At 52.6% G+C, this 21,360-nt stretch overlaps 1 protein-coding gene across 1 annotated transcript in view; it reads left to right on the top strand.

Annotated features, from left to right (window-relative positions):
- Window positions 1-21,360, top strand: part of Tcerg1l (transcription elongation regulator 1 like) — a 173,623-nt gene that overhangs the window by 114,715 nt on the left and 37,548 nt on the right. The window contains exons 6-8 of the mRNA XM_015498452.2: window positions 1,418-1,512; window positions 4,507-4,595; window positions 17,135-17,289. Coding sequence (XP_015353938.1) covers window positions 1,418-1,512; window positions 4,507-4,595; window positions 17,135-17,289 — 339 coding nt within the window. The remainder of the gene's footprint in view (window positions 1-1,417; window positions 1,513-4,506; window positions 4,596-17,134; window positions 17,290-21,360) is intronic.

Below are 21,360 nucleotides of genomic sequence, written 5' to 3'. Positions count from 1 at the left end.
CGTGGCCCCTGCACACCTGTGCACAGCAGGCAGCAGGGCCGTGGGGTAGGCAGCTGGCCAGTGGGAAGCCTGGAAGGCGAGGGAGGATTTGGCCTCCAGCTCTGCAGCTGCTCCCCCTGCTCGCCCCCGCTCCATGCAGACGTGTGGCTCCAGGGAGGCCACCGGCACCAGTCCGTGTGCCTGTTTGCTTTTCTGTGCTGTGCGTGTGTGCGTATGTGTGTGCACACACACGTGAGGCGACTCTGTCCCCCGATGCTCTTCTGTGGAGTGCCCCCTCTGGGCTACAAGGCTGGGACTCCAGGCTAAGCAGTTTTCTGTCCCAAGTGGGCTGACCTTTGAGTCCAGGGACGCCTGCCAGGGCCCTCCATCTGGAATGTTCCTCCTGGCGATGTGGGCAGGTGGTGGGCTGGTTTTCCTTTTTAATCTTAGTATGATCCGTCAGGCTCTTGATACGAAGTGTTGGCTGTCTGCACAATTTTGAGAGTAGGGTAGGAATTTGGGGAGGTGAAATTTTGCATTTTGTTTTGATACTTGGAACTCTTGGCTTCCCTCCCCACTTCCCTCACAGCAACCAGCTAGTTTTCACCGTGTGGTGCGTCCAGCTCATGGAAAGGCGTCAGTGCCCACCTGGTGATGAGCAAATGGAGCTCTCCTGTGCCCCTGCCTCATGATGGCTACGCTACCTGGAGGAGCCCCATCTCATGTTCTCCTGCCTCAGTGTGGAGCCTGGGTCCTGACCATCCTCAGCTCACATTGCCTGGCCACCCATGTGGTCAGCAGTGATTAGGATGGTCCTGGAGTCTTGAGGCAGCTTTGAGGAAGCTCCTGGCTGCCCGGGACATGGGCACCTCTGGGAATTCAAGACAGCAGCCTGATTGGCCCACACGCCCTGGCATGGCACCTTTGCTCTGGGTCTACTGAGCCATGGGCAGTGGCAGCCATTTGCTGGGAGTGACCTCATGGCCTCCCCTTGCCTGCTGAATCACCAGAACAACTTCCCCTGTCCTGGATGGTTCCTGTGGGGACAAGCTGACTCTAGGGCCTCTGCATAGGACTTGCTCACCAAGCTTTCCAGTGGGAGGAAAGTGGGAGGTGGTGGATCCCGGTCAGCACCAGCAGAGACACGCACAGGAGAGGGCTGCCCGGGGGTGGGCCTGGGTGTCAAGAGTGCATGCCCAGCTGTGGCAGAAAGTGGCCAGCTGTGCAGGCCTGGCCTGTGATGCTCTGCACACACGGGGTCATGACAAGAGCCTCGTCACGGGGCACAGTGGGAACGCCAGGCCTGCACAACGGCCGGCAGACGGCAGCGTGTGTCCATAGACCTAAGCTTTCAAGGGCACCTTTTATCTTTGGTGGCTTGAATTTCAGAACCACAGTGGCAGTTGGAATGTTGATGACGGTTGCTTTGGTCCCACAGATAGAAGCAAAGAGCTCAGCCGAGCGCCCTGTCCCCCAGCCCTGATGCTGCACAGCGCAGAGAGCAAGAGCCCGGCCGGAGTCGAGGAGGACAAGGTGGGTCGGGCTGTGTGTGTGTGTGTGTGTGTGTGTGTGTGTGTGTCAGAGGCACCAAGCCCAGGGTCAGAGGTCAGGCCCAGGGTGCCCTCCCACCCACCTGTTTCCCAGGAGGCACTTATGGACTGGTTCTGTGAGCAGCAGCTGATGCAGCCCAGCAGTTCAAGGGGAGCATCTGGGAGGGGCCTCTGTCTCTCCAGCCGGGCTCCCGGCTCCTGGCAGCACCCTGCTGGGAGGGACTCGCTTCCTGCTCTCACCCTGTCCATTTCCGGAATGAAGGGGGGATGCGCGAGGTGGTCCGGCTGTGTCAAGACGGGCTGCTGCTGCCCGGGTGCTGGTCAGAGTGAGATTTTACCATCAGAGAAAAAAGAGAGCCCGAGGCACATGGACTGTTGTGAGATCATTCTGATTGTAGGTCTTTCTCCTTTCCTGCTTGCCAAGTGGCCCTTTAACGACTCACCAGGATGGTGCCTTTGGTGTGTTTAGGGCTCACAGTCACATGGCCTTTCCTCTGGATGACCTAAGGGACTCACTTTTGTCCCTGCATTTGAAAATACCAAATGGCACTTTGTCTTTCCTCATCTGTCGGACGTCCTGGAGCCTCCAGTCCAACTTAGTATCTCGTTCACCTTCTCTCTTGCTTTGTTTGTCAGTCTTCTGCCTCACAGCTGCCTGGGAGCTTTCCTTCCTCCAGGTCTCTTTGCCAGCTCCCTGTTGGCCCCAGCTGGGGCCGTAATCAACCTGTGCCCACCCCTGCTCACCGTCGTCAGTGTGGTTAAGGGGGGAACATTCACCACAGATGTGAGCGTGAGTTACGTGTTTGCCCCCAACCCGTGGCTCTTCTAGAAGGGACGAGCATTGGAGCCAGAATTCCATATTAATTACAAAGATGGCCTTGCTGGTGCCGCCCATAAATACCCGCTCTGTCTCCAGTTCCTCGAGTCTGACTCACTTTCATTACTTCAGTGCGGAACAGGAGTTTTATGCCATGATTAGCCATTTTTATCACCAACAGGAAATCATAACCAGCGTGCGCCTCGTGGAGAAGATCTTGGTAATTAGTGAAGAGAATCCCAGCATCGCCCAATTTAAGTGTTCATCTCCAACACAAATTACACCCTTCCATATTTACTTGAGTAATTAGTGGAGGTGATCTAGTACTCAGAGACTCCTCGTTGAGTTCTATTGTTCAATTAACTTCATAATGAAAATCCTCTCCACTTTTCCTAATTGGATTAGTAATATAAACTCTGGTCTTCATATATATTTTTTGAGACAAGTGTTTCTGAATACTCCTTGTTAAGCTAATTATTTATCCTGACCTTATTTTCTCATAGGAAAAAAAGATATTTTCTACTACCACAAAGTTCTGAGGGAAAAAAAAAAAACCCACAATGATCTTAAGGACAGTTGCCTAAGTTACAAACCATTTGTCCAGTGCACTTATAATTACGATGAAGCCGAGCGCAGAGGGACACCGGGAGGAGTGGGCCTGAGTGAGGCTCCTCTGGGTTCCCAGACCCCCCAGAACCTGGCAGAGATCCTGTGGCTGTGCATCCGCCTCGGCCCTTCTTCTCCTGCCCTCGTGGTGGGTCTCCTGGATGGCTGTTCTTGCTAACGTGGTCAGCAACAGGTTTACCTCTGTGGGCATGTTTTGCTGTTGGCTCTCCCGACTCTTTGGGGATCTTTTACTTGTTGTTGAAATGTAATACTTTGGTGCTTCTGTAGTTTAGATCTTCTTTCCTAGCAGCATGAGCACGAAGTCCATCTGGTTTTGTTGGCCAGGTGGTCGGCCGTCTCATCTGCACTCTCTCCCAAGTAGCCGTGTCACTGCTGTCAGAAACATGGCTTCCAAATGTGAAGATGGTAACCAGTTTGTTAAAACTCAGCTCAGAACTGAAGTGTCGCTTGGGTGATGCAAGCAAGCTACCTGTTAAGCCTACAGAGAGGACACCACCCTGGTCACAGTAGGTCTAGATCAGAGGTCAAAGCTATGCAAATCTCTGGGGAGGCCAAAAGTTCCTCACCCCTAGAATGGACTTGACTCTGTGGTTGGTTTGTTAGTCAATCTGAAGCTGCAGGGGGCTTCTTTGTCCTTACTTCCTCCTTGTGCTGCTCAGCTCCAGTGGGAGACTGTGCAGTAGCTGTCTGAACAGAGAACTCACGTCTGGAGCTCCCACACAGAGAGGCACAGCGTCTGTGCCTTGGCACTACATTCCTGTTGCAGTTAGGACTGTCACATTTCCTTATTTCAAACAACCATTTTCCTCTCCAGATTTTCCCAATCATAGTTGTATTTTTCTTTTTTAATTTTAGGAAGTAAATTTTCTTTGTCTTCCAGGTGGTGTAATGTTCAAATGTTCCTCGCTTTCCAAGTGGGGTCGAGAGAGATTGAGGCTTTTCACACCTGGTGGGCCATCAGGACCCCTGGGGTCCCGCCCCAGCACACACCCCAGGGGCGGGTGTTGCCCAGGAGCCACCCAATGCTGCAAGGGCCCAGCTGTCATTTGAGAATGGGGGCTTGTTACTCTTCCTGCCATAGCAGACCTGAACTGCCAGGTCCATTGTGTCTAGGGTCCTAGTAGCTAGAGGTACTACCACCTTATAAGGCTTTTGGTGACATGGTGACTCCAGACACTGGCACAGTCTCATTCCCAGAGATGAATCCTTTGGGATTTCTGTGCCACAGACGTTGGGGATTGGAAGCCTCCTCGGTCCTCTCTGCATGTCTCTGATTCTGGAACGGCATCTCCGGATAGTTAGGGGCACCTGTGCTGAGTTATTGTTTATGGTCAACTGTGTTCTTAATTCTGTCCTTGGTGCCACTGCCCAGCCCTGATTTTCTGCTCTAGCTGCACTGAGAAGGTCATTATCCAGTGGCTACTGAGGGCAGACTCTCTGCAGGAGATGTTGTAGTTCTTCACTTGGATGCTGAACCTGAGGGTGAGTGTTTACAATGACAGACAATGCTCTCTCCTTCTCTTTCTGTTGAAGGAGCCTCCATCCATGCTGGAGAGTGGGGAGGACAGCACCCCAAAAGGCAACAGACCTGTGGCCTCCACCCCGGTGCCTGGATCCCCCTGGTAAGATGCCCCAAAACCCCAGAGCAATGAGAAATACTATCCTGTCGCCCTGGCTTTGGTTGGTGCAGCCAAAGAGAAAAAAGAGCCTCCCAGGTATATTGTGTTTTAATATATGAATCTGCAACTCATGGCAGGTATAATCTACGCCATTGTCACATCCTGCAGAAAGAAAAACGGCACTTAAGTGATAAGTTCTCCTGCTCTGATGTGTTTGTGAATGTGTGTAAAACAGTAATGCTGCTGCATATAGCTCAGGGGGAGACAGCAGCCTGACGTGGGTGCAGCTTGCTGAAGCTGCAGAGGGTCTTCTCCCCTCGCCTCCAAGAAAAGGAACATGAGCCGCTGTTAATCAAAGATGCGCCAGGCTCCCTCCATGGCCTGTGAGGATTCCTGGTCTTTGAGTGTGCTATACTCAAAAATACCCTCCACCAGGGAGCCACAGTCTTTGGTTTTTAAAAGTGCCCTTTTGTAATGGAGTAATTTGGAACCAGGATAAAAAGGTTATTATAGAAAAAATCAAGTTTTAAAACCTGAAGATTAGAGCGTAGCGCACAGCTGAGAGGAACAGATCAGGGAGAGACCAGACATGGCCCCAGCCTGTGTCAGTTTACCATGCCATCCAGGCTCAGAGAAGAGACCTGCGGGCCACCCGCGGGACTCCCCAACTCCGCACACTGGGTGGCAGTGCCCCTGTGACCAGCCTCTCTGCCTGTGGCTGTGCCAAGGTCACCCGTTGATGATGCAGACCCCGCCTGCCTGGAGAGTCCACACCCCCTCCTTGCTGGTGGCCGTGGTCAGGTCTGCAGCACGGTGGCCTTGGCTCTCTGCCCTCAGCAGAAACTGCCCTGTGCCAGGAGCACCCTGGGGAGCAGCTTCCCAAGACCCGGGTCCTCAGTGCCCTGGTGTCTGCAGTTCAATCTGAGTCTACCACAAGGAGTGTGGAGGTGGCCTCAGACCCACGGCTCAGGGCTCTGTCTCACAGGCCACTCACAGCAGATGCTGGCTACAAGTGGCCCCGGCAGGCCCCTACATTTCCATTCAGCTGACCACAGATTCAAGGGCTCCCCCCACAACCCTCAGCTTTGATGAAGATTCTCTAGAGTGACTTGTAGATCTCAGGAGAGTGACATGGTTACAATCACGGCTAACCACAGGGGACATGGGCAGCCAGGTGGAAGAGATGCACAGACAGGGACCTAAAGCTTGTGTTGCCACCCTACGCACAGGCACCTCAACATGTGCACAGCCCAGGAGGACCCCCAGATCCCCAAATGGGTGGAGTGTCCTTAATAGGCATGATTTGAAAAGTCACTAACCAAGTGGCCACTCAGCCTCAGCCCCTCTGACTCCCCTGGGAGACTGGGGAGGGGCTTGATCCCAGGGCTGATCTCTGGACACCAGCCCCCAACCTGTACTCTCCAGGCCTTCAAGTTAGCAAAACTCAGGTGTGGTCAGGGGGGGGCCTGTGGGGAGCTGTGAAGGACCCTCCTCTCCCTCAACAAGCCCGGCAGTCGTAGGAGCTTGGTGCCAGGGGCCTGGGGGAAGGACCGTGCACATGGACCGAGTGTATCCCATCACACACGACACACATGCTGTGTGGGATCTTGGATACCAAGCTCTGCCAATGTGAGCCTCAGGGGCAGGTGCACTGCAGCCCATCACACTGGGGGGGACAGCTTACTGACCCCCTCTGGACCTGTCACAGTTCTGGCAGAGCTCCCCTGGGGGATGGTAACTTCAGGAGTGACCTTGCACTCTGGGACATTCCAACAGTGAAAGCTGCAGTTTTACCTCATCTGTGGTGTGGTGCTACACTGTAGGATGCTAAGCAGGACCCTGGAAGTCAGCAGGGCCCCTGTTCTGGCCCAGCCCCCTCCTGGGGCCCTCAGTCTGTGAATCGTAGATCCCTGTGTGAGCCTTCTTGCCTTGGGTGGGGGTTACCTCGAGTGTCCCAGGATCATGACAGGAAGGCGCCCAGTTCTGTGTCAGCAGCTGTTTGGGGTCAGGAGTAGAGTGGGGGCTGGACACACTGGGAGGGAAGACCCTGACCCTGGGAAAGACTGCTGAGAGGGGAGCAACCAAGCACAAGTACCTCCAGTGGTGGAGTGAACAAGCACTTGGTGCTGGTACTGAGAACTCCCAGGTTAGCAGAGGGGCTGGGACAGGGCCATGTGCCTGGGGTGCCCTGGAGGAAAGAGGAGGCCAGACCTGCAGACTGCTGGTCTTCTCACCGGTGATGTGTTCTCTCTGACCGGCGGTCCTGATGGAGAAAGGGACTCTCCAACAGAGCCCAGCCGGGCAGTGGACGTGTCCTCCTGCTCCGGGAGAAGAGCTAGACACCCACACGTGGCAGGAGGAGCTTCAGTCCGTGAGTGCACTGTGTGAATCAGAACCAGGCCACTTGCTGGGGCCTGGGCAGTGTCACAGAGGTGACCGTCAAGCTGCCAATGCTTCTCCAGGGCCCTTTGCTTGTTCCCTCGATCTCAGGAAGCCTGAACCCGAGCCTCTGGCTTGGCTGAGCAGCCCTTCAGCTAAAGGAAGAGCCCACGTTCCTGAGGCCAGATGCACTTCCCCTGCAAAGTGCAGGGGCCTTGATATGTGAGGTGAGGGGCAGCCAGAGCCCGGTTCTCCTGCTGTGGCACAGGTGTGTGGAAATGACAGCCTTATTCGTGTTGGCATGGCGTACGATGCCTCTTCCCCACGCCGCAATCTGCCACCAGGAGCAGAGCTCCTGCCACCAGGGCTGATGCTGTTTTGTCACTGTATATTGTCACTCAAACTCTCCGCTGTGAGTCTCTCCTGGGCTTTGCGGATGTGAGGCTTGACCCAGCCAGGTGCTGGGTGGGGCCTCTGAGGCACAGGGGGACAGGCAGGTGTGGCTCCATCACTGGCCTTCTTTCCTGCTGCCCATCTGGAAGAGCCCTGGCTGCAGAAGGCTGCCGTTGTCCTGATGAGCAGGCTCCCAGGTGGCCCTTCGACAAGTAAGAGCACAGGAGGTCCCAGTAGGGTGGCTGATAGCCCACCAGAACTGGGGAGGCATTGGGAATGAGCAGGGCCCCCATCGACAGCTCCAGCCAGACACAGCTGCCCGTCACTGCCCAACTGAGAGCTCTTGGTCTTCATCTTGGACGGAAGCTCAGGCCAAGAATCTGACCTGTGTGGCTCCAAAGGTCTGGCCTGGCTGTCAGCAGGCTGCAGTCTGCCTGTCCACCCAGAGCTGCCCTCAGACGGTCACTGTGGCTGCTGGTGGGCAGGAAAATGTCTCATACCTGAGGATCAGGGTGAGGCGCCCCATGTGAGTGGGCAGAAGGATAGGGGGAGGGACAGGTCTCTGGAAGTGGAGCTCCAGGACACCAGGGCGTCCCTGGAGTACTGTCCGGTGGCAGGTAGCAGGACGGGCTGGCAGGAGCTCTGACTAGCCTCTTGCATCTCAGGGGAATCTTGCTTGGGTTCGTCCATGGTGGGGGATGCCCTCTCGAAGGCTCTCCATGCCAGTCAAGTGCCAGCTGGCTCAGCAGGCCAGGGGGAGGGTCCAGGCAGCCCCCTCAGGTCAGATCCCAGGAGGAGACTGGCAGCAGAGCTTCCCATTCAATCTCCCACCAAACGCTCCTGAGGAGGCCTTGGCTCTTGAAGTTCCACGTGAGCAGGGCTGGTGTGGCTCAGAGAGGACCGTCCTCAGCTCAGAGCTGTCCAGACACAATTGCAGTCACAGGAGGTAAGAAGACTTGGAACCCATGACAGAGAACACGCAGTGGTTCTCATTCTGGGCTAACATCACGGTGGCTGAGAAACGGAATGCTTCAGAGGACACCAGGTCAGCCGGGCGCTAAGCCTCAGGCGTGTTTGTGGGGAAGGAAAGCACTTTTGAGGGAAATGCCACCCAGTCCCTTTTCTGCTTTCATCCAGCCTGTGGAAAACACCCTAGAAGGTGATGAGGTGGTAAAACTTGGTGACAAGTGGTGAGAGGAGAAGGGGCATTTGTCCTCCTTCTCCCATGGTGGCTCTGTCTGTGCCAGAGAGCCACCTGAGGAGGCTATGGAGAGCCACCCATGGAGGGCCACAGCAAGTGGTCTGCGCCTTACTCATTCCTCCTGTGTGGGACTCCCTCTGACATCCCAGCTGCAGGAGAGCTGGCCAGATGCACAGGCTCCCTGGACATATTATGCAATGCTGAGCCCTGGAGAAAAGCACATCAGTGCCTGTCGGTGAATCACGATGGAGCGAGAGCCGTCTACTCACTCTCCCCTTGCCGCCTGTGCCGGTTAACCATTAGAAATGGTTTCAGGGTCCAGAATAACTTCCTCAGCCAGCTCCGCAATTCAGAAAGGCATTTAGCTTAACACTGTTGGATGGTTCCCAGGGAGAGGCAGGAAGTGCAGGGTGCCCCCCCCGCCCCACCTTCTGTGCAGAGTGACCAAGAGACCCTAAGGAGAAGGCTGAGATTCTGGAGTGGAATTTGAATGACTTTTTCAGATCTGCTCTGTCTTTAGGTATGTCCATAGCAGAATAGCACTGTTTCAATCTCTTAGGAGATTTCTATTTCTCTCCTCCTGCTCCTCCTCCTCCTCCTCTTTATAATTTGGAATTTGCTCCCAATGGTAATTTTGGAGGAATTAAACCACTCTTTCATTGGAGGTAATTAAAATGTTTTTCTTGGTGGTGTTGATGTCACAGGGAGGTTGCAGAGGTAATTGTTAAACAAGTGTAAAATCCATGAGCTTTGGGCTTAAATGACAATAAATGTCAGCAAGGATGATTAAATAGCACCTTAAAAATTATCTTAAAAATTATGGATGTACAAATAATTAGCTGGTCTCATGAAACTGAAAATATATATTGAGCTTTGGTTTTAGCATTATAGCCTTTTCTGAAAAATTCGAATTGTAGTGCTCAGTTAGTCTGATCTATTAATAGCACAGCATAGAGTATTTTTTAAAGTGGAGAGGGCCAGTGCGCTCCCAGGACCAGCAGGCCCCCCCGCGGCCGTGGGGAAGGTGGTGTCTGAGAAGCTGCCTCTCCTGGCAGAGCCGATTCAGGTTTCTGGCCTAAGAAGCACAGGCAGCTGGACTGTTCAAGGCTGGTATCAAAGCCGACAGGTGCGTTCCCAGGTGTCACAGCCCAGAGGCCTCTGGCTGATTCACACTTCTGCCAGGGAGAAGTAAGCAGGTCACAGACACTGATGATGTGAGAGGCCAGCTTTGGTAGGATCACTGCAGACATCAGGCTGGTGACAATCCTCTGACAGCTGAGCCATGTTGAAATCCCAGGCACATCCTTGCTATGTGAATAGCAGGGCTTTAATTCTGACCTTCCGAGACTTGATATTTCAACACCTGTTATTGATATCTTTCAAATAATTTATAACTACTAATTTAATGGGTATGAGATGTTAAAAATGGTTCTCTGCATTTTAAAAAATACAAGCATTGAATCATTTCACTTGAAAAGAGCTGGCACAAAAGCCTGTGCTCGGGTGCAGTTGGAGGATGGTGTCTGACAAAGCAAGGTCCTTAGGAGTCATTGTCAGTAAGAGAGGTGGTGGCCTGGCTGCCACTAAGCACGTCATTCTCACATGCAGTTACTTGATGTGCCACCAGGCTCACAAAGCTTGGCAACAACGCACTCTGTTCTGAGTACATACCACTGAAGGGAAACCAAATGTCACTTTGTCCCCTTTGCATAATTGAGTCTTTCATTATGTCAGGAAGGGACAGCTGAGGTGTTATTTGCTGGGGAGGGGGGTCTACTGCTGAATTAAATGTCAAAGTGCTCAGTTACAGCAGACGGAGGCAGAAATGTGCAGAAGCCCTTCACCTGGACCAAAACTGACTCCCTGAAGGCTTTGGTTCCCTGCAGACCTTGAGGACAGGCTCCAGAGGGTTCTGTGTCCACTCTCTGCAGGACTAGGTGGACAGTTGGCCAGGGCTCCACAGCATCTGCTGAGCGCAGACCTGTAGTCTTTACTGCTCTAGACTTGAAAAAGAAAATGGCTAAGGATGGATAATACGATCTGCCAAGACTTCTGCAGAGAAGCTGAACAGGAAGACCCCAGGAGCAGGGCCTGTGAGCCCGGCTCCTCCCCGGAAGCCACAGCGAGTGCGTCTGAGCAGGGGCAGGATGCACTCCAACTCTCCCCCAGGCTTCTTTCCTCCCACGTCTGCATGGAAAACTTGATGCATGTGCTTAGCCTCAGAAGGAAGAAGCGGAGGAAAGAGGGCAACAGGAAAGGGGCCAAGCCGTTGCTTTTGGGAGTTGAGGTCCTGGACCTCCTGGACTTCAGCCTCAGGGCCCTGCGCATCCCAAGCCTCTGCCATCAACTGGAGCACCTTCACTCTGTGGTGTCTTTCACCTGACAACCTTCACGTCACACACACACACACACACACACACACACACAGCAGGTCTTGTGCACAGAGTTGCTGTCAATCAGGGGACAGCCCATTCCCATGCTGGTCTTTATCCTTGTCCAGTGTCAGACCCGGCCAGTCACTTGTGCACTCTTCCTGAATCGTGGTGATGGAAGCCATGGCCAGAGAACACACTGACTCCGTCCTTCTTGAATCTTAATGCCCTTGCTCTCTCTTGGCCTGGGAAGTGGGTGCGGGGGCAGTGGGAACCCTAATCCCTGCCCAGGTCAGCCCCGGCCAGAGATGAGACCCAGTGTGCACCAGGCTCTGTCCAGTATACAGAATGCTCCTGGGACAGGGCACACAGTGGTACAATCCATGGCAAGGGCCTGCGGGCTTTCATGTGGGAGGTGTGGAGGCCAGAGGCCAGAGGCCTCCACTGAAGCACCAAATTTAAAACCAAGACTGATCTGGGATTGGGGAGAATTTGGACAAATAAATATGAATCCCTGAGGCCAGGCACCAGTTCCCCAGTGGGTTGAGGTGAGGTTTGGGAGAGAAACAGAGATGGATGTCCACCCATAGAACTTATAGACGCTGGAGTTTGCTGTTGAAGGGTGATCCTGGTAAGTCTTCTCTGCAACAAAGAAACGTCTCCAATTTCATCTGATACAATTCAGATCCTCTTATATCCAGCGGCTCAGTGTGGGTATCCTGTACCAGACTTAAATAACTGACGCACTAATTACATCCTCTGGGATATGGGGACAGTTAAAGAGAAGAGGGATGTGGCGGCCAGCCAGGAGTTATGCAGCATGATTAAAGAAGGGGAGCTCTCCGTGTTACTTAAAATGGGCATAAAATGATACATAAAATTAATTTTGCATGTTACAGCTGGCTCCGTCTAGTTGAAACCAACCGTAACAAGCGGAGGGGCAGATTTCTCTCGGGAACCACATTTATTTACCTGCCGCCAGCTCTGTGGTTCAATTCCACACACTTTCCCCAGCACAAGAGCTGGTTCTTGTAGCTGAATATTTTTTAAAATACTTTTTAATTGTACATGGACACAATACCTTTTTTATTTATCTTTATGTGGCGCTGAGGATCGAACCCAGGGCCTCATACATGCCAGGCCAGTGCTCTACCGCTGCGCCACAAATCCAGCCCTTGTATCTGGATATTAATGTGCACGGTGTTAATTGCTGCCATTTCCCCCTCCTGGACCACACTCCCCCATTAGTCCCTAATTAGCTCCTCTCCTTCTGGTATTAGAAGCTCAAGTTCGCTGGTGCAAGTTGGGGTGTTGGTGATGCCTCCTGCACCGGTGGTGTTCCAGGATTCCAGGGCCTTAGATGGTCCATGGGCATCTCTGCTCCGGACACCAGGAGCCAGCAGCAGTGCCTCCGCTGAAGCACCAAATTTAAAACCAAGACTGATCTGGAATCGGGGAGAATTTGGACAAATAAATATGAATCCCTGAATGTGAAGCCCCTGTCTGAGTTAGCTGTGAGAAGGCAAAATACCTCAGGACTTGATGAGGAAATGAATGGAGCCCATCAGAAGGGCCTGGGGATTCACGTTCTCAGGGACCCCACACCTCTGACCCTTGGGAGAGAGGCAGGCCAGGTGGGGGCCAGCAGCCCCAGCAGGGAGCCCAAGGGCCTGGCTCCTTTGGGTTGCTCTGGTCTGGTGAATGTTTGGTTTCCAGTGGAAATGGGAGGATCCCAGGTGCCTCCCCCAGGGCTCAGCCTGATCTGGGCAGCCTTCCCTCCCTCCTCTAGAGGAGGCCAGGTGCCCAGCACCTTCCCATGCAGCCTTACCCTTGGGAAGCTTCCATGTGGCTAACCTTCCACTGTGGCTTCCCAAACCACTAGTCCACCTGCCCAGATCCTCTGCCTTGACCCCAGCCTGGGGTCCAGGTGGCAGGACATCTGTGAGTGGCTCTTGGGGCCCCCGGTTGAAACCCCCCATGGTGAGCATCCACCACAGGGTCCTGTGCATTCCTGGCCTGCTCATGGATGGCCTTCACTTACCTGCTTCTCAGCCCCTAGTCCCTTGTCCTCGTCGTCTCCTCTAACCAGGGCCTGCTCAGAACCCAGGAGGCCCTCGCATTCAGGAGAGCCAGCAGGTACTACAGAGCACCTGGGGAGCCCATCTGCCCCACACTGGGAAAGCCTGCGGAGCCCTTGGAGGCTGGGGTAGCTGGCGCCCACCTTGCCCTCTGCCTTGAGGCTGACTCTCCAAAGCCTCCAACTTCTTAGTAGTTGGGACAGAAATGCCCTGTCCACGGTGGCATTGATCAAATGAGCCGATGCATTCTCCAAGCACCAGATCTTAATTAACCGGTGCGCCTCAGTGAGCATTTCTCATTACCTCCTGGGTCCGGCAAAGGCTGTGCCATGCTGGGAGGTCTCGGGTTTCTCTCCGAAAACCTGAAGTGCAGGTGTTTTAGGAAGGTGAGGTTTGTGAGTTCCTCCCAACTAGTCTACTGGGAAGCTTCCAGAGAACACCCAGTTCTTCCCTACCTGTGGGGCTGGTCCTGAGCAGGGCTTCCTGGATGCAGCGCCCATGCCTGAAAGTTATAGGGGGACGTCAGCCAGAGAGGAGGAAAGGAGGCCGGGCAGGGGCTCTGAGGACAGGGGGTCTTGGTCAGAGCCCAGCCATGCTTCAGACTGTGACTTGCACCAGAGAGACTTGGCCACACTTTTACCTCCACCCAGACAGTCAGGGCCTGCAGGCTTCCCAAGGGCACAGCCAATGCTCATGGTGATCAGAGTGGGCATCCTGCCAGTGAGGTGGATTGGCAGGGAGGGGCCCCAACAATGGCTGTGACCAGGGTCCTGGTTCCAAGTTGGAAGATTAAGAGGAAAGGAGTCCAGAAGTTAGGACTGAGGTTGGAGACTGAGGGTGGAAGGAAGCAGCCTTCTTCTGGGAATGAGGACTTGGAGGCCTGCAGCCATGGACCTGTGCTCTAAGGTGTTCAGACAGAGAAGCAAAGCCCACCCTGGACTCCCAGCCCAGGGCCTCTAGAGGAGGGGACAGGTCTGTATCTCCTTGTTAAGGCCATGGGGCCTTACCTTGGGGTGTGGTGCCCAGTCACAGGTGCTTGTGGGACCGCAGGGCAGGATGACCTTCTGACATGATGACCATGCCAGTCGGTCTGTCTGCTGTGGCTAGACCACAGGAAGCAGTCCTTGTTCTAGGGAGACCTTATGAGTGGACAGATGGATGTAGAGAACAAGGGATACTTCTAGAATTTCCTACCCAAGCCAAGTCAGTCAAAGGTCCTGAAGGAGACAGAACTCGAGCAACACTGTTGCAAATGGACTGTCAGCTCCCGGGGCTTCCTCTCAGTGCTGTTTTCCATCACAGCCCAAGTGGGAGGGCGTCTGAAGCCCGTGTGGGGGACTGGAGCTGGCCTGACTCTCAGCAGGCCCCCTCCCCGGCACAATAGTCCCCAAGGGTGCAGCCCAGTGGGGGGGTCTAGTGGGGTCCTGGCAAGCTATGCACATGGCCAGCCCTCCCCCAGCCCTGCGTCCAGGGGAAGGAGCCTGGCTCCCGTGAGGGGTTTGTGCTCCCTGCTGGCCAGGTGGTCTAAGGAGTCCATGCAGCAGATGAATCCCGCACGACGTTCGGCTCTGCGTAACCACCTCCGGCTCTGCACTCAGCAAAGCCCTCAGTGCCAGCTGGTCTCCCTGTGGAGGCCTGCAGCCTCCCTCCAGGCCCCACGGGGCTCCACTTCTCCTGACCGTCTCCCAGGGCAGAGGCCTGCCTGGCCTGCGAACAGGAAAGGGACCTGACCACTTGGGTAGGGGTCCTGGTTCAGTTCATGGATCTTGTCTTCATCTTCTAGCCCCCAGCACAGGACTGGTCAGAGGGAGGTGGGTCCTGGCCTGGAGCACCATGCTCTTCTGCCCTAGTTCCATCTCCCCTAATGAGGTGGACATCCCCCTCACCTACAGGGAAGATGGAGTGAGGTCCTCTCAGGGTCCCCAGGAGGTCGAGGGCATGCTGGCCAGGAAGGGGAGCTGCAGTCTTCTTTGGGTATCATGAGCTGGCCTGCCGTGGCCAGTGTTTCTGGGTGCACTGATCAGGGCCTGGGTGCTGCATGTTCCCTCTGAGCCTCTGGGGACAGAGCCACATGTTGGTCTGCACGCCTGGGCTCCTCCAGTTCTGGAGGCCAGAAGCCACTAGCATTGGCTGATGAGAGTGTGTGCTTAGTTTCTGCTGTTGGGCGGTGGGTGTGGCCTTGGGCCTGTCTCCATGGCCAGGCAGTGCTCAGCTGGGAGGGCTAGGGAAGCCTACTCCAGACCAATCCATCCCTGGCTCAGGCCAGAGGTGCCCAGAGCACCCAGGGCCTGCACTGGAGGGTCCTTGTTAGGACAGGGAAGGGAGTGCCTGGAAGACGGTGCCCGGCTGCCCAGGGCTGGCTCCTCCAGCTGCCTTTCCAGCTTCCAGTGGGCATCTGGGTTCCTGGGCTCCTGGCCTCTTACTCCACCTTCAAGGCGGGTCGCTGGCTTCTTCCTGTCTCTCTCTGCCTCTGTGTGTGGTAGGTGCCACCTCTGCTTCTGCCCTCAAGCCTCCCCTCCTGTGTCACTCTTGCAAGGACAGCTGTGATTACATTTAGGCCCACCTTCATCCAGAACCCTTCCCACTCAAGATCTCACCACATCTGCAGAGTCTCTTTGCTGAGTCAGTGATTCATGCTTGGGTTCTGGGGAAAGTCCCTTCCTAAGATCACGGCACCATCAGGTAATGCACAGGGGAGTCTGGGTTCCGGCCTCTATGAACCCTGCAAATCAGCCAGTTGAGGCCAGCTAGGGTGGCCCTGGCCATGAGCTGCCCCAACTGCTCTAGGGGTGCTGCACGGTGAGCTCCTTACTTGTTGGTCTGCACACCTGGACCAGCAAGTAAGGAGATGTGGACATCTTTGGGACCATTGTTCTGTCTACCACACCCTTGAACCCTGCTTGGTCAGGAGTCCAGTAGATTTTCTCAGGGTTATTTCTTGGAGGGCCCTGATCTGCCCGGAGGTCATCACATGTGGGCTGGGTCCCTGAGCCCTCTGTGCAGCCCACGAGCATGGCTAGCCTCAAAAGGGTGAGCATGGGAGATTTTCTCAGTGCAGGACAGAGAGACCAATGCTGGCACTGACCCAGGCTGACTGCAGACATTGTGTGAGTCTGCAGGGTGAGGTGTGAGCGAGATGCTGGGGCCTGGGGGCCTGGGCAGTGTCTGACAGTGCTCCCCTTTGGTCAGGGGTCCTTTCTTGAGGGAACTTTAACCTGATGGTTGCACATGTGGCTGACCCCTGCCCATCGATCGCCCCAGCAGCTGAGAGGTCGGCAGAAAATCACAGCACCAGGCCGCTCAGAGGCTAAGGAGGCTGAGGCCCAGGGACACCTGGTCCAAGAGAACCTCACAGAGGCCCAGACAAGAAACAGGATTTGGCCAGTAAGGAGCTCACTCTGCAGCACCCCTAGAGCAGTTGGGGCAGCTCATGGCCAGGGCCACCCTAGCTGGCCTCAACTGGCTGATTTGCAGGGTTCATAGAGGTCGGAACCCAGACTCCCCTGTGCATTCCCTGGTGGTGCCGTGATCTTTAGGAAGGGACTTTTCTCTCTCTTCTCTTTTTAAATTCTTAATCTTTTCTGATAACTCTCCACGAGTGAGGGGTTTGATGATTGCAGATGATGCCTTTCGGATTATTTAGATTTCCATACCCGAAAATCCCATTTCATGGGATTCTTTGTTCTCCTGAAGGTGAGCAGGAGCAGGGCTCAGACACTGGTGGAGTGGCCCTTGAGGGAGAATGAGCTGTGACTTGGGGGCTCCTCCATCGCCCTGAGGTGCCAAACCAGGGAGGTTTAGGGAAACCATCTCCAAGTTACTCCCTCCCCGCGAGAGGTGCCCCAGAGCACCCAGGTCTGAGCGGGAATGACATTAAACAGAGCCCCACCTGGGGTGGCCTTGGGAGCTGCTTGCCTGCCCTGAGCTTTGGGGTCCCTGGCTGGGAGGAGAACAGGCCTGGGGACATTCACCTGCTAATGAGACATGTTCATGCTTCACATGAATGACCTCACCAACCTGTGGCTTCCAGTCATGAAGGGCACTCGGAGTCAGGGCACACACTAGTGGCTTTGGTCTTAGTGTCTTTGAGAGTGACTGAGGTGAGTTTCGGCTCTACAGGTGCGTAGTCTGGACGGGCGATGACCGGGTCTTCTTCTTCAACCCGACGATGCAGCTGTCCGTCTGGGAGAAGCCTGTGGACCTGAAGAACCGTGGGGACCTCAAGAGGATCATCGAGGACCCACCCCACAAGCGCAAGCTGGAGGCCTCAGCAAGTAACTAAGGGGTGCTGCGTCTCTGCGTGCTGGGGCCGTGTGTCAGGGGCGTGCGGCGACAGGGTGCTTTTCCTGGTTGGCTGGGGACTGGTTACGAGGGGTCACGTTCCCAGCATGGGGTGCAGTTGTTGACGTTTTCAGGGCAGAAACTTGTCCCTTCTAGGTGCTCGGCTCCGGCTTCTCTGTGCACTGGGTGTTGTGAGTGCAGGGAGGTCACCCCCTGCACCCACATTCCTGTCTAATGTGCCGTTGGCCAGTCTCTTGTTCTGTTCCAAAGGCCTGCTGAACATCACTGCAGACAGTGCCCTTCGTCTGCCTCCGGCTCCCTGAGTCTGGCGCTCAGTCCCTACAGCGCGGCAGCAAGGGCAGCGCATGTCAGGAGGGGCAAGGACCCTCTTCCCTTAGAGACTGGGCTGCTGGGCGGGAGGCGGCTGATTGTGAGGAGGCCCTTGTAGATCTTGTCTCACCAAGAGTCAGAGAAGAACGCTCAGCATTTTCAGAAGGCTGCTTTCCGGTTAGAGCTGATACATTTTTTATGAACTGCCGTGCTGGGGAAGCCCTGCTCGCTGAGCACGTGGATTAAATTAGCAGCGCTCCACCAGAGAGGTGCCTGAGAGGAGCTCTCTGCCACCCCGAGGCGGGCATGCATGGCTGAAAGGCCGGGCCAGTGGACATGGGGTCTTGATCCCCTGAAAGAGGGTCTTTGATTAATTCTGGGAGTTATTTTATGGTATTTGTGATGCTATTTTTCATTTCACATTATATGGGGCTAACACAGCATGACACCAGCCTGCACCTGTCAAATCCAGAGGCCTTTAGAAAATGGTGTTACTAAAGTTTTCTTTTACCAGTGCCAAGAGGTGTGGACATGTGCTCTTGCCAAGTAGTATTATCCTTCTAAGATTTGAGAGATGACAGGTTTACTATTTATTTCACTTAAGATGCTGAGAACATCCTCCAGACAGCTTGAGTCAAAGATGTCCTAGGTACATGTTTAACTGTAAGATACATAAAAATGGCCCTGGGTTCAGGGACGATAGCAATAGATTTGGTGATTCTCTTTCCTCCTTTGATCAAGTGGCATCCAGTATTAAAAGAGATGTTTTGTGTCCTGAAAGAGGCTCAAAAACCATTATATAAATCAGTCTCTCAAGGTTCTTCCTCGTGGACAGAACAGTGCATAGCTTGGGAAGATCGTGAGAACTTCCAGGCCTAGGAGAAGCATTAAGGCCCAGTTTACCCTAATGGTGATTTATCCCCTGGCAGAGGGTGAGTGAGCGGGCAGACTCCCTGCTCTCTTCTTCAGCTTGCATGCTTCCAGATAATTGGATGTGATTCCATTTTTTCCCCGAAGAATTAGTAGAAATAAGAACGACATGAACTTGTTAAAGGCCATGCATGATGGCTCTCCCTTTTCTATCATCTGGACATCAGCCGGGTCTGAGCAAATGCAGGGTCCTCTGCCATCTCAAGGCCTGAGGGCCTGAGAGTGGAGGACAGGATCCTGCATTACCTGCCGGAGGCCAATGCTCCCTTTCCCTCTGTTAACAGGACCCTCATTTCATGCTTATAATAGAGAGCTGAGCCTTAAATCGGCCCAACCCAACTGGAAAGACCTCATTAGTTTAAATTTATGCCCATGGTATTCTATCTCCCACCAACTTTACCCTGGTGGACCTGACTGCTCTGTGCAGATAGACGAGAGAATACAAAATTGTATGTAGTTGTAAAAACATTTTTTTGTCCACAAAATTTGTTCCATAATTTGCAAACTGGTTGTTGTTTTTCCTCCAGTACCCACATTTTCCCTCCCTTCTTCCCTCCCCCTATTCCCCTTTCTCTATTCTACTGGTCTGTCTTTCACTTATTTTTCTATTTTTACTTTTTTGGAGGTACCAGGGATTATACTCAGGAACACTTGACCACTGAGCCACATCCCCAGCCCTATTTTGGATTTTATTTAGAGACAGGGTCTTGCTGAGTTGTTTAGTGCCTCACTTGTGCTGAGGCTGGCTTTGAACTTGTGATCCTCCTGCCTTAGCCTCCCGAGCTGCTGGGATTACACCTGTAATCTGCTTATTTCTACTTGGTGCCTTATAGATATACCTAAAGGTGGAGGTCGTGGTATGCTATGCCATACACACAGTGTGATTTTGTCATGTTCATTTGGCATTTACCCCTCTTTCCTGTCCCTCCTCCCCCACCTTAATCTCCTTCTACTCCACTGATTTCCCTCTGACTTCTTGATATCCGACTGCCCTTTCCATGCCTTATTTTGCTCTAGTTCCAGCATATGAGAGAGAACATCCAACCCTTGGTTTCTGAGTCTGGCTTCTTTCACTTAGCAGGATGTTCTCTTGTTCCATCAATTTACTAGCAAATGCCACAACTGCATTCTTCTCGTGGCTGAGTGAAACTCCACGGTGTATATACACCAACATTTTCTTGATCCATTCATCTGCTGGCCCCTGGGCTGGATCCACAACTTGGCTACTGTGAATTGCACTGCTAAATCATTGATGGGGCTGCCTCACTATAGTATGCTGATTTTAATTCTTTGTGGATAAATACTGAAGAGTAGGACAGCTGGGTCATTTGGTTTGATTCCTAGTTTTTAGCGGAATCTCCGTACTGCTTTTCAGAGTGGTTGTACTAATTTGCAGTCTCACCAACCTTGTACCTTTCCCCCATATTCTTGCCAGCATTCATTATTAATTGTATTCTTGACCTTGCCATTCTGACTGGAGTGAGATGGAATTTCAATGTAGTTTTAATTTGAACTTCCCTGATGGCTAGAGATGTCGAACATTTTTCATATATTTTTGGCCATTTGTGTTTCTTCTTTTGAGAAGTGTCTGTTTAGTTCTTCTGCCCATTTATTAATTGGGTCATTTGTTTTTTGGTGTTGAGATTTTTGACTTCTTTACATATTGTGGATATTCATCTTCTATGGAGGAACAGGCAAAGATCTTCTCCCATTCTGCAGGCTCTCTCTTTACACTCTGTTTCCTTTGTTGTGTAGATGTTTTTTTAGTTTGATGGTTTTTCCACTTGTTGATTTTTTATTTTATTTCTTGAGCTTTAGGGGTCTTGTTAAGGAAGCCAGTGCCTATACCAATATGTTGAAGTGTTGACCCTGCGTTTTCTTCTTCCAGTTGCAAAGTTTCTGTTCTAATTCCTACAACTTCCATCCACTTTAATTTGTCTGTCATGCAGGATGAAAAAAAGGATCTAGCTTCTCCTTTTACATATGGATATTCAGTTTTCCCAGCACCATTTGTTAAAATGATCATCTTTTCTCTTGCATATCAGATGACTGTCCCAACATGGGGCTTGTCTCTACGTTTCTATTCTATTCCATTGGTTTCATGTCTGCATGTTGCTGTTTTTGCTACTATATCTCTGTAATAGAATTTAAGATATATTGTGCTGTGTCCTGCATTGTTCTTCTTGCTAAATAGGGTTGCTTTGGCTCTTCTGGATCTGTTATTCTTCCAAATTAATTGTATAACTGTTTTTTTTTTCTAGTACTGTGAAGAATGTCATTGGTATTCAGAATGGGGATTGCACTGAGTCTGTATATCTCTTTTGGTATTATGAACATTTTGACAATATTAATTCTGCTGTACAAGAACATGGGAGGTCTTTCCATCTTCTAAGGTCTTCTTCAATTTATTTTTTCAGTGTCTCATAATATTCATTGTGGGGGTCTTCACCTCTTTGCTTATCTTAATTCCCAAGTATTTTATTAGGTCATTGTGAATGGGATAGTTTTTCTAATTTACTTTTCAGAAGATTCATTATAGGGGTATTATATTCATAAGTTATTGATTTATGAATGTTGATATTGCATTCTGCTACTTTCCTGCAAAGTCTTCTGGTGGAATTTTTTGCATCTTGTTGACATAGGATCATATCACCAACAGACAGAGGTAATTTGACCTCTTCTTTTCCTTTTTGGATCCCTTGAACTTCCTTCTTTTGCCTGATTGTTCTGAGTCGAGTTTCAAGGGCTATGTCGAAGAGGAGTGGTGAGAGTGGACATCCTTGTCTTGTTCCTGAGTTTAAAGG

The sequence above is a fragment of the Marmota marmota genome, unplaced genomic scaffold (assembly GCF_001458135.2).
Source record: "Marmota marmota marmota unplaced genomic scaffold, marMar, whole genome shotgun sequence".
NCBI classification, from domain to species: Eukaryota; Metazoa; Chordata; class Mammalia; order Rodentia; family Sciuridae; genus Marmota; species Marmota marmota.
Note: the sequence above shows the minus strand (reverse complement) of the source record. Positions and strands in the feature narration are given on the sequence as shown.